The sequence below is a fragment of the Paroedura picta genome, chromosome 4, assembly GCF_049243985.1.
Source record: "Paroedura picta isolate Pp20150507F chromosome 4, Ppicta_v3.0, whole genome shotgun sequence".
NCBI classification, from domain to species: domain Eukaryota; kingdom Metazoa; phylum Chordata; class Lepidosauria; order Squamata; family Gekkonidae; genus Paroedura; species Paroedura picta.
In genome coordinates, this window is record NC_135372.1 from 116,477,781 (window position 1) to 116,490,937 (window position 13,157).

At 42.3% G+C, this 13,157-nt stretch overlaps 1 protein-coding gene across 3 annotated transcripts in view; it reads left to right on the forward strand.

Annotated features, from left to right (window-relative positions):
• Nucleotides 1-3,520: 3,520 nt before the first annotated feature.
• The window catches only part of ASIP (agouti signaling protein), an 80,603-nt gene continuing 70,966 nt past the window's right edge, over nt 3,521-13,157 (forward strand). Inside the window, exon 1 of one of the 3 annotated variants that reach the window (XM_077335302.1) lies at nt 3,521-3,570. In XM_077335302.1, coding sequence (XP_077191417.1) covers nt 3,560-3,570 — 11 coding nt within the window. In that variant the 5' untranslated portion in view covers nt 3,521-3,559. Of the gene's footprint in view, nt 3,571-3,671; nt 3,804-13,157 lie in introns of those variants that run through there. The other 2 variants (XM_077335301.1, XM_077335305.1) reach the window with 2 other exon arrangements.

The following is a 13,157-nucleotide window of genomic DNA, read 5'->3' on the forward strand; positions in this document are numbered from 1 at the left end:
TGTGGGATTTCTGCCCCTAAGTCAGGCTTTCTCAACCAGTGTTTTGTGAAATTCTGGGGTTTCCTGACAACCCTGGAATTAGGGTTGTGTGTGGTGGCATCCGAATCAGCTGTTCCAGGCCGATGCAGCCAGCAACCAAATTTCATTTCCTAACTTTACAGGCACCTTGAGAGATATTTCCAGGCTTTCCAGCACAGATAATAACAACAACAGAGAAGAGGACATGTATTACAATAGACCAGCCACTTTGGCCTTATCACCATCCTCTTTTTTGGAACAAGGAACACCCCCATACCCCAGCAGAATATATTATCCAACAAATCATAGGGAAAATTTATCTGGAGAAGACACAGCAACTGTCTAGAACAAGGTGGAGACTCTAGGGGGCTTTTCGCACGCCTTCAAAATCGCACAATGGTTGCCAATTGAAAACGCTACAGTTTTGCCATTATGCACAACGTTGTTGACAATCTGCCACACACCTGAAACCGATCCGCAAAAAGCGCTTCCTTGTAGCGCTTTCAGGGAAATCCCCAAAAGTGGATTCACCTTCCGGAAAGCGCTACACTCCTGCAACCAATCTGCAACACTAGCGGGAAAGTTCTGTGCGTTACCATTGTTGTGGTTTCTACAAAGTCCCTCCCCCTGGCTCTCTCCTCTGATCTTCCGGCGAAGCGATTGCCATTTTTTTTTCTCGGAGCGAGCGGAGATCAACGCACCGGCGAGCCTCCGTTTAGCCAGTGAGGCTTCCCCGGCTGCAGTCCCTCCCCAGAGCTGTTTAAAGTCACTAAGCACAAACAACAGACAAGCCCGTTTGCTGATGTATTTTCCCTTTATTTTTCACACTGTTTTCGGCCGAAAATCACGCCCGTGAGGGGGGGGGATTTTTTTTTTCACTCGGGGGAAGCATGGCAACGATGAAACGGCAGCTCAAACACACCTGCCAGCTGGATGGGTCTCTCCGTTGCAACGAATCAACGCATATTTGTTGCAACGGGTGTGTTTTTTATTTTTTTTAAACCTTTCTTAAAGGGAAAGGGGCTGTTTGGGAGCATGCTAACGGCCGCCCATTGGCTGCTTGATGGCCAGGGGCGGGACGAGCTTGGCAATAGCGTTTCCTGGCTAGCGTTTTTTGCCAAGACTGGAAGCCTGTGGGAAACGATAGAAACGCAACTGGATTCCACTACAAAGGCAGGTATGCATAACGACGAATTCCACTATTTAAAATGGCGATTTTTTGTTCAGCACACAATTTGCTACAAGGATCCCGGTGCGGAAAGCCCCTAGTTGTTGATCTCTCAGACAGGATTTTATCAGAATATGAATTGCAAGTTCTAAATAAAGGTTTGCCTTTTGTACCTACTCCTAGACATGACCCTGTGGACAAGAGGTAGGTACTGAGGACTGAAGCTGAAGGAATTTTTTTAAACAACCACCAGTCTGGTCTTGTCCTATTTTGCCCCTTTTCTGTGATATCTACTTTATGGCACCAGGTCCTGTGTCAGTTCCTGTCTAAGCTTTTGAAAATAAAATACTCCAGAACCTTGATGAATTTGAGAAGTATAACAAACATGGTCGGTCCAATTTAAATAATAATTAAGGAAGCTGATAAGGGAGAAGCTATAGACATACAAAACAGGAAGGAATATGAAGCAGAAATATTTAGACAATTGAATTAACAGACATGTGGACATGACCCAGCAAAAAATATGCAAAAGGAGAGTATATGGGGTATATTTTAAGATGAGAAAGTGTTTTAAGATAAAGATCACCTTAGAATACTTGTGTTTTATACTCTGCCAAAATTCCATAAAAATTAAACTCCCCCTACAGAAAGACCTGTAGTCTCAGAGACAGATTACCATTCTCATTGTTCCTTTTCTTCCACAGAACTTTATTTGCCAGTAGCCTCTTTGTCTTTCTCTCCCTCCCATTCATGGAGATCTGTCTGGGGAGGGCAAAGTTTAAGGAAGGGTGGGAACACAGTGGGGATGTGATGCTGTACAGTCCATCCCCCAATGTGGCCATTTCCTCCAGAAGAACTGATCTCTGTCACCTGGATATTATTTATAATTCCAAGAGAACTCCAGGCCCTAATTACTGAGCCAATCCTAATCACATCTACTCAGAAGAAAGCTCCGTTTTGCTCAACAGAGATCATTCCCAGGAAAAGACCAAGACATCGTCACAACAGGATGGCGGTGCAGTATAGAAGAATGAATCAAGTCCAGATTCTTAAAGGTAAAGGTATCCCCTGTGCAAGCACTGGGTCATGTCTGACCCTTGGGGTGACGCCCTCTAGCGTTTTCATGGCAGACTCAATATGGGGTGGTTTGCCAGTGCCTTCCCCAGTCATTGCCGTTTACCCCCCAGCAAGCTGGGTACTCATTTAACAACCTCGGAAGGATGGAAGGCTGAGTCAACCTTGAGCCGGCTGCTGGGATTGAACTCCCAGCCTCATGAGAAGAGCTTTCAGACTGCATGTCTGCTGCCTTACCACTCTGCACCACAAGAGGCTCTATTCCAGATTCTTATAGAGGTTCAAAAGGTTGATCTTTTTATACCAAAATTAAATGTGTAGTAGTGCATGCCTGATGGCTTTCCATTACTTAAAAGTATAGACACTTCAAAATACTATAATATAAACATAAGATCTAGAATAAGAGTCCCCAATTTTTTTTGGTCTATGGGCACTTTTAATGGGAAAAGCCACAAAATGGCTGCTATAGGAGGATCCAACCACAAAATGCCTGCCGCAGAAGGTGGAGCCATGCACATACACACACGCACACACAGACCAAGTACAGTGGAGAAGAGGGATTAAAAACACATGGGAAAGAGGAATAAGAGCAATAAAACCATTGGCAGCTGCCACCCAAACAATATATTTTTTAATTGGCACAGCCAAGCAGATGCCCTACAAGGCAATGGCCCCGGACATTTTGTAAGAGCACATGGTATGCATCAAGAAAATTGTCTGCAGGTGCCATGGCACCCACAGGTGCCACATTAAGGACTCCTGTGCTAGAACATCATTAGAATGAAAATTAGAATACTTCATAATACCAAATATTGACTGAATGTTAAACCCAGAGAAAAATTTCACAATAGAGACCTCCAGTCCAAGGTTTCACTCAGGCTCAGGGGTCAAAAGATATTAAACGAAAAGTGCTATTACATTTTAAGGTGGAACCTCTAAGCATCTTTATTTTGTTTGTAAAGTGACTGGTGTGCAAGTCTCACTTGCCAAAAATTTCCATTTGCCGAGGGCGAATTCTATTTAACAACCAAAGAAATGAAAATGAATTGAACCGAAACTGTGCACTTCTTAAGTAAATAGCAAAGCCTGTACCTTGATTCCCAATAGGCAGGAAATTAATCAAGAAGGCCTGTGAATTTCACTGCAAATTAGAACCAGGGAAGAGACACTAAACTATGCCACATTCCTTGAGTATATGGAGTTTGCATCTGGAGAAAGCAAACTTTAAGATGGTCATGCACTGGTATTCCCTCCCTGCCCTCCCACAAGATGAGTTAGATTTCAGAAGGGAAGAGCCTGATGGATTCAAGGTGCAGGCAATATTTTTATTCCTCTCTGTTTGTTGTAAAGTACTTGATTTAAATGTTTCCCCCCTCCTCCCTTCTTCTCAGCTTCTTTTTTAAAATAGACATTTGTGCCAGATTTCTTTTCTCATACTGTGAACCTACAACTTCTTAAAGGGGAAGACTAATACAGATCTGTAGTGAGAATCTTGAGGTTTTTGTTTCCCAAGATAAAATAAATAGAGGCACATGATTTTCAGGTAGGAACTGACCTTGTCACTTCTTTTTCTTGCATTCCAAACAAAATATTGAATGTTTCTCTCCTGTTACCCTTGGCTGATATCTGTGTCCTTTCCTTACCTCCCTCTGAGTTTTCAGCTGTATTGGTAAATGTTCATATTCCCATGCCTTTCTGTTTTTATTTTTATTAGCAGTTGCAAATATACCATGCTGAAATATTTCATGAGTCACTAAATGACTGCAGAAAGTGTGTTGCACAGTGCTGGCTTGGTGCTCCGGTCATTTTGCAGATACAATCATTTAAAATATTTGGGAGTAATTGGGATTTTGCTTCATACACATACCGTAATTGCTCTTTTTTTGTGGGAATGGAACGTCTGTTCCAAAATCTAGAGAAATCTAGAATATAAAATGTATTTCTATTGCTAGGACATCTGACAGATGATTGCATTGGTGTTTAGAGCAAATTTGCAGTTCCCATTCTGAAGATGGAGGATGTGACCATTGACTGGGGTCTCTTTGGATACCTTGACCTGTTAGCTGTGAATCCGTTCGGCTTTGATTTTGTTAAAAGGCATATTACAAAGACATCAGACATCTTCAAAGCTCTCGTATCCATCCAAAGGAAATAAAATCCCATAGAAAATGCCTTCATTTGTCAGCCATGATGAGCATACAGGGATATTTTTTCTTATATATCTAGAAATTTTGAACACTAAACTTCTTTTTTGCCAAGTTTTTTAAAAATGTTAATTTTCTACACTTATAAACTGTATGTTTATACTTAGCACATAGACATTAGAGCTAAGTGAACAGGCAGAGGTAGGAGTGGGGAAATGGGCCTGCTTTTTATTCACTGCAGTAATCTTTGATATTTTCACCAACATGAATACTGATTTCTTTTTGCATTTGTTGTCCAATCTGAAAGATTAACTTTATTTAAAATTCTGCCTCTGCAGTAACCAAAAGGGTATCAAAGTTTTTTAAAGAGACAATAATAAACTGATATTCTTGACTGCTTAATCTCACAGTATGTCATATTTCAAGTGTTTACTTACATCTTAGCATTAATATCACAGAAATAAAGCATCAAAGTGCACTAAATTTTTAATTTTAAAAATATTTTCAAACCATTGTTTAGGTGTTTGGAAATAGCTACTTAATGAATGGTCCTGTGCAGAATATGTCTGACATTTTAAATGGACTGTTTTTATCAGAAGTTTCAATAACTGACACTTCTCATATAAAAAGAGGAAATGTTTTCCACTTTGAACATATTCCAGCTCATTGGATACAGTAACAATGAATTTGTAATGCAAAATAGAAACAATTTTGATCATAAAAATATTTATATGCGCTGTTTAAAAACATAACATGAATGAGTTGACAACTGTAACCTCAACATTTTAAAAATGTTTCTTGTCTCAGAGAAACTCTTAAGTAATATCAAAGAGGCAGGTAATCAGCTCAGCTCATTTTAATGATTTCCTCTTTTCTAGCAATTGCTAGCAAAACCACAAATAATAGAAGAAGAGTTGGTTTTTATACCCTGAAGGAGTCTCAAAGCAGTTTACAATCACCTTGTCTTCCTCTCCCCACAACAGACACCTTATGAGGTGGGTGGGGCTGAGAGACTCCTTGACATTACTGCTCTGTGAGAACAGCTGTAACAGGACTGTGACTATCTCAAGGTCACCCAGCTGGCTGTAATTAGAGGAGCAGGAAATCAAACCGAGCTCATCAGATTAGAAACCACCAATCTTAACCACTAAACCACACTGGCTCTTGGTATATTCATTACACCTTCATTTTTTACAATAAAGACATTCATTGCATCCTCAATCAGCAGCATAAAATTATAGAGCCATAGAGTTTAAGATGAAGCACATTTTAGATTAATTTGAAAGGGAATGACATATTTATATTTATAACTATTATATAACAATTCATATTTATAACTGATAACTATTATTACTTCAAAATGTAATTGAAATTTGTTTTATAAATAGAAAATAATAATAGAAAACATTTAAATTGATGTTTTGCATCAAATAATTTAATTGAATTGTTAATTGAAATAATTTTAGTTTGCCTACCTGCAATTTTAAATTATTGACTATAAATTGATGCTTTTATATATTTTATTGTGCTTAACAAAGCATTGTGGAGTTGCAGCTAATTTTACACAGGTACACACACGCACACACATGCACATGTTGCCAATGATCACAGCTTGCAGTGCCAGTGCCAGTGGGTTTCATCAAGCATTCTGTACATTCATCATGTCTCCCATATCATGAGATCGTGGCATTCCCTCCCATTTCTACACTGGCTGATAACACAGTTCTCTGCAATATGGAAAATGGGGCTTCCCAACTCCTTGTCAGTTTTTTTAAAAAAGTCTTCTCAGTATCAGCAGGTTTTCCCCCTTTGCTTGAATTCCTTTCTGTTCCCTTTCATTCAGAGAACTAATGCTCACTTTGTGAGCAGCTTGAGAAAATATCCAAGCGGCAGGACCTTGTCATCATGGGTGACTTCAATTTCCCAGATGTGTGCTGGGAAACAAACTCTGCGAAGCGTCCTCAGTCATGCAACTTTCTGACCTGCCTGGCTGACAATTTCATTTATCAAATGGTAGATGAACCCACAAGAGGTTCAGCCATACTGGACTTAATACTGACCAACAGGCAAGAGTTGGTGGATGAGGTGAAGGAGGTGGGGACCCTAGGGGGAAGTGACCATGCCCTCATAGAATTCCTTTTGAGATGGGGAGCCAAGGAAGCTTGTAGCCAGACGCGGATGTTGGATTTTCATAGGGCAAACTTTAATAAACTCAGAGACATGATGAGTGTCATACCATGGACGAGAATGCTGGAAGGGAAGGGAGCATGTGAAGGGTGGGCGCTACTCAAATAAGAGCTATTGCATGCTCAATCAATGACTATCCCAGAAAGACGAAAACACTGCAGGAGCTCTAAGAAGCCTATTTGGATGAACAGAGAACTTCAAGAGGAACTAAGGAAGAAAAGGAAAATGTTCAGGAAATGGAGGGAAGGACAGAGCTCTAAAGAAGAGTACCTACAGGTTACTAGGCACTGTAGATCAATCATCAGAAAGGCCAAAGCTGAGAGTGAGTTAAGATTGGCCAGGGAAGCCCATTGTAACAAGAAAAGATTTTTCAGTTATGTGAGGAGCAAACATAAAGTAAAGGAGGCAATAGGCCCACGGTTGGGTGCGGATGGACAAACTCTAATGGAGGATGCAGAGAATGCAGAAAGGCTTAGTGCCTATTTTACATGTGGTTTTCCCCACAGGTCAAAGTGTTTAAGCACATCTAGAGATGGCCGTAGCCAAAGGATAGTGTCTGGGTGGCAGGTTAACATGGATAGAGAGGTTGTCGAGAGGCATTTAGCTGCACTGGATGCGTTCAAATCCCCTGGTCCAGATGAAATGCACCCGAGAGTACTCAAAGAACTTTCCAGAGAACTTGCACAGCCCTTGTCCATCATCTTCGGAACCTCTTTAAGGACTGGAGATGTCCCGGAGAACTGGAAGAGAGCAAACGTTATTCCGATCTTCAAAAAAGGGAGGAAGGATGACCCGGGAAACTGCAGACCAGTGAGTCTGACCTCTGTTGTGTGGAAGATAATGGAGTAGATATTAAAGGGAGTAATCTGCAAACATCTGGAGGACAATTTGGTGATCCAAGGAAGTCAGCATGGATTTGTCTTCAACAGGTCCTGCCAGACCAATCTAGTGTCCTTTTTTGACCAAGTAACAGGTTTGCTGGACCGGGGAAATTCGGTTGATGTCATTTACTTGGATTTTAGTAAAGCTTTTGACAAGGTTCCCCATGATGTTCTGATGGATAAGTTGAAGGACTGCAATCTGGATTTTCAGATAGTTAAGTGGATAGGGAATTGGTTAGAGAACCGCACTCAAAGAGTTGTTGTCAATGGTGTTTCATCAGACTGGAGAGAGGTGAGTAGCGGGGTACCTCAGGGTTCGGGGCTCGGACCGGTACTTTTTACATATTTATTAATGATCTAGATGAGGGGGTGGAGGGACTACTCATCAAGTTTGCAGATGACACCAAATTGGGAGGACTGGCAAATACTCCGGAAGATAGAGACAGAGTTCAACGAGATCTGAACACAATGGAAAAATGGGCAAATGAGAACAAGATGCAATTTAATAAAGATAAGTGTAATGTTCTGCATCTGGGTCAGAAAAATGAAAAGCATGCCTACTGGATGGGGGATACGCTTCTAGGTATCACTGTGTGTGAACGAGACCTTGGGGTACTTGTGGATTGTAAATTAAACATGAGCAGGCAGTGTGATGCAGCGGTAAAAAAGGTGAAGGCCATTTTGGGCTGTATCAACAGAGGCATCACATCAAAATCACAAGATGTCATAGTCCCATTGTATACGGCACTGGTCAGACCACACCTGGAGTACTGTGTGCAGTTCTGGAGGCCTCACTTCAAGAAGGACGTAGATAAAATTGAAAGGGTACAGAGGAGAGCGACAAAGATGATCTGGGGCCAAGGGACCAAGCCCTATGAAGATAGGTTGAGGGACTTGGGAATGTTCAGCCTGGAGAAAAGGAGGTTGAGAGGGGACATGATAGCCCTCTTTAAGTATTTGAAAGGTTGTCACTTGGAGGAGGGCAGGATGCTGTTTCTGTTGGCTGCAGAGGAGAGGACACGCAGTAATGGGTTTCAACTTCAAGTACAACAATATAGGCTAGATATCAGGAACAAAAATTTCACAGTCAGAGTAGTTCAGCAGTGGAATAGGCTGCCTAAGGAGGTGGTGAGCTCCCCCTCACTGGCAGTCTTCAAGCAAAGGTTGGATACACACTTTTCTTGGATGCTTTAGGATGCTTAGGGCTGTTCCTGCGTTGAGCAGGGGGTTGGACTAGATGGCCTGTATGGCCCCTTCCAACTCTATGATTCTATGATTCTATGATTCTATGCTAAAATCCATGGGAAGCCTGAACCACCATGAATTAAGGGGAAGGTGCCTGCTGGACACCACTGCACAGGAGCAAAAGGGCAGCTGTCATTATAATATACTGATGCCATGTTAGTATATCTACTATTACTATTGATATATATAGCTAGCAAAATGATGAACACTTCAAAGGCCATTTTACGCCTGCTCATATCGTCACAGCTCCAGAGCAGCATTCACATGCAGTCTCCAGGTTGTTCAGGGAGGGATCTGTTGTGTTATTGATAGGGATGTCAGCCTCAAGGCGGGACCTGGGGATCCCCTAGAATTAACACTATCTCCAGGCTATAGAGAGCAGTTGCCCTGGAGAAAATGGATGTGTGGCAGTGTAACCTGCTGAGATCCTTGTTTCCCATAGGCTCCATCCCCAAATATCCAGGAATTTTCCAACCTCTATCAGGCAACCTTACTCCTCTGTCTGCTGCTGGTGGCCGGGAAAACTCATTTATTTTTAGACAGCACCAAGCCTTTTGGACAGCCTCCAAGCCTTAGATGGAAGTGGAAGGAGAAGGGGTGGTCAGAAATGGGGGATGGAAGGTGATTGGCTGGCTGCTGGACAGACAGGCATGCAGGTTGGAGGAGGAGGCACCCAGGGGTAGCACAGCTGCCCTGAGTGGGTGTTAAGCACTGACTGGCACTTAAACCATGAGACATGCTCCTCCTCCAAGCCTTACTACAAGTGGATGTCCCTCCTTTCCCAAAACCCCAGCCCAAATCCCCAGAAATTACACTGCCTGGCATTGGCAACCATAGTTATGTCAATCGTTCCACTTACAGAAGTAAAGGTCATGTTCCCCAGCAAGGGCTCTGTCTTTTGCATTAATTGCCAATCTGAAAGCAGAGCCATACACACTGGTACTGAAGCATCCACACAGAAGAGAGAAGCCACACTGAGGAAATACCTTTAGCACATTACCATGTGGTGTAGGGAAAAAAAGAGTTGGTTTTTATACTTCACTTTTCTCTACCCAAAGGAGTCTCAAAGCTGCTTACAATTGCCTTCCCTTCCCTTCTCTACAACAGACAACCTGTGACGTAAGTGGGCCTGAGAGAGCTCTGATATTACTAGGCTGATTCTGCACTTACTTTGTTTATTCCATTGTGGATCCGGCTGAATCCAGATCGATTTGAACTCGGGTCTTCCTCTACCCCCCCTTCCCCATTGGAACAGAAAAGTGTTCTGCACGTAGTTAGGGAAGCTCAGAAGGGTGGGTGGGGGGAGCCAAGTGCAGCAGGAGCCTCTTTCTTTCTTTTCTTGAAGGTGGGGGGGAGAGGATTGGAGAGAGCAGAGAAGAGGGAATATATATAAGAGGCAAATCTCTGCCAAGAGGTTTCTCTAGTGAGAGAAGCTTCTGGAGCCTCTACTGAAAGAAGTTAGGGTTTCCCCTTTAAGAGAAACCTTGCAGCTTGAGAACAAGAAATCCTTTGAACTGACACCCTGGCCAATCAGGGCTTTTCTACAGCATTGCAGCTAGTTAGTTCGGGAGAAACAGAGGATTGCACCTTTAGTCATATTTTTCAAATATTGATTGTTATATCCACTCCAGGATATTGTGGGGAAAAGGTAGGGTCACTCCGGATCAATCCTGATTGTTGCAGAGGGAAAATTTAAATTGGCCAAAATCACTTTCAGTTTGGATGGCAGGGACTGAGTCGACCTGGGGTGGGAATAAAAGCTCTGTGCAGATTCAGCCCTGCTCTGTGAGAGGTGTATTATAAGGGCTGTGATGAGCTCAAGGTCATCTAGCTGTCTGCATGTGGTAGAAGTGGAGAATCAAACCCGATTAGAAGTGCTGCTCTTAATCACTACACCAATCTGGTTAGGTCGTGTAGCAATGTCAGAATGAAGCTCAAAAGACTAGGTAGAGACTGGTAGGAAGGTCCCTTGGGCAGTTCTGCAGCTGTTATAGTGTAAGTGGCCAGAAAGTTAGATCCTCTAAATGAGGTTGAGGTACTGACTTTTCAGGGCAAAAACTGGCATTTGAAACCAAATCAGAGGTTTGCCTTGGGATAAATCACAGACCATATAAACTTTTGAGGTATGTCCAGGGACATATCACATAAAACGAACTGTGCAGATGTACTTCTACCCTGGAACATCATGTGATACAGCAGAGCAGGAATATAAAAAGAAAGAGCTTCTTCATAAAGGAAACTCAACTTAAATGCACCCAAAATACTATTAAAGAGTCACATGGACTCAAATTTGTTATGGCCACAAAGAAAGAATTAGGCCTTGTATTTACTGAGAAGAAGAATGACCAAAGAGGAAAAAGGAGATCTTACAAAAAGATACCTAGAGGTGGTTTTATTCAGAAACCTGAATCTCCTTCAGTCTCACAGACAAACAGGGCCAGGAGAGGGATCTGATTTCATCAGTGAAATGTGTGCAGGTAAGAAATGTGGAATCCTCCCCCACCTGTTGCTTATCTCCCAGACGCCTTCCCTCAAAGACTTTTTCTTTCAGCTGACATGCATCTAATGTAGGGTTTCCAGCTGTTGGAATACCTGTAGACTTTGTGGGTGGAGCTGGGAGTGGATGGGATTTGGGGTGGGGAGGGACTTAAGTGGAATATAATGCTATGGAGTCCGCTCTCCAAAGCAGCCATTTTCTCCAGGGGAACTGATCTCTTTGATCTGGAGATGAGCTGTGATTCCAAGGGACTGGCATTCTTACGCTCCAGTGTTAGAAGAGCCACTAGTAGACAAACTACAGGAGAGTCCTCCAGCAGTGTAAAGACTCCTTGAACTCATGAAAGACTCCTAATCTCATCACCCTATCCTTGTTTTGTATTCTCTATCCTTGTTTTACTTGGTAGCAGAAAGTCTGGGCTTGTGGGCATGAATCTACTTACTACCCTGTTTGCTTTGGCCTGAAGATTTATAGCTATCCAAAAGTAAAGGAGCAACATTTAAGTGTAAAATTAATTCTAAACCTTGATTGGCTTAAGCATTGGTGTTAGCATGTTGTTAAGGCTGCCAATTCAGGCAGAACAGTTGGAGTCCAGGGGTACCTTTAAGACCAACAAAGTCTTACTCAAAATATAAGCTTTTGTGTCCATGCACACTTCTTCAGATACTTCCTCAGTTCAGAGAAATACAGCCTGGAGACGGTGTTAATGTGCTTTAAATTATAGTGGGTGTTCTTATCTCCTAAAGAATTCCCAAAGCCAAAGCCCCGATTTATCAACCCCAAGCATAGGTTTGTATAAGTTTGTACAACAAAGAAAAACAGAGGTGATAGTTTAATTTTTGATTCTGTACTTGTTTAAGGAACATTACCTCCCACCATGAATAAATCTTTGTTGGTCTTAAAGGTGCTAATGGACTCAATTTTGTTTTCCTACCAACATGGCTAACCACTTGAATATCATTTCCTTCTGTTAATGAGCCATTACTTAAGCCCTATGGTCATTTCAAACTTTTTTCCCCCTGTGCTCTTTTCCCACATGGTCTTCCTCAGAAATAATTTTAGCATTCTATATTGAGTGCTATAGTGCTATAGCACCACCACTGAGACACCTTGACTCCATTGACTATATTGGTTTAGCGCTATAGCTCTCAGAATGTTTTCTTTAAAAGTCCACAGGAGATTGTGAGGCAAAGAGGGAGAGGGAGTGGCATTGTAGGAAGTGCTATGGACATTTCAAACAGCACACTGTAGCAATTCAGAAATGCAACAAAGGGCTAGAAAATGGAAGAAAGCAGTTTCCCTCAAAAGTGGTTCAACCAACCCAAGACAAGTGGGTTTGTATGAACAGGGAAATAAATTCCACTTTCAGCCAGTTGCTACAGCATCTGTCTAAAATGACAGGAAGAAATCCATTAGCAACCAGTTCCTAAAACAGAATACAAGGGCAGTTTGAAAATGGCCCTGGAGTCTAGATTGTCCCTTTGTTTACTGAGGAGACTGCAGGAGATGTAAAAAAACAAGAGAGACAGAGCAGCTGTGGAGGAAGACTTGGGATGAATTCAATAAGACACGGGTGAAAGCTTATTTTAAATTATATTCCATGGCAGTGGTGATGTCAAGGAGAACAATTTTGCCGTTATTATATTTGCACAGTGTAGGGCAGAAGAGATGTTCTGGGTTTTCAGGGGCCTTTTGGAATCTGGGCCGCCAGAGGAAGTGGACTGCTCAGTAGCCTGCCACTCAGAACTCTGTTGATAAAATCCCACAACCTTTCCAACTTGGTCTCTATGTTGGCAATGACAGGGTGAGATAATCCTAAGTGATGACTAGTCCAATTATTTGGAATCCTTTTCAGTTTATTCAATCTGAAAATGTTGACGGGGCAGCCTGGAAATGAAGGAAAGCTCAGCCTAGGTGTCAAGATCCCTCAGTCCAAAACAGCC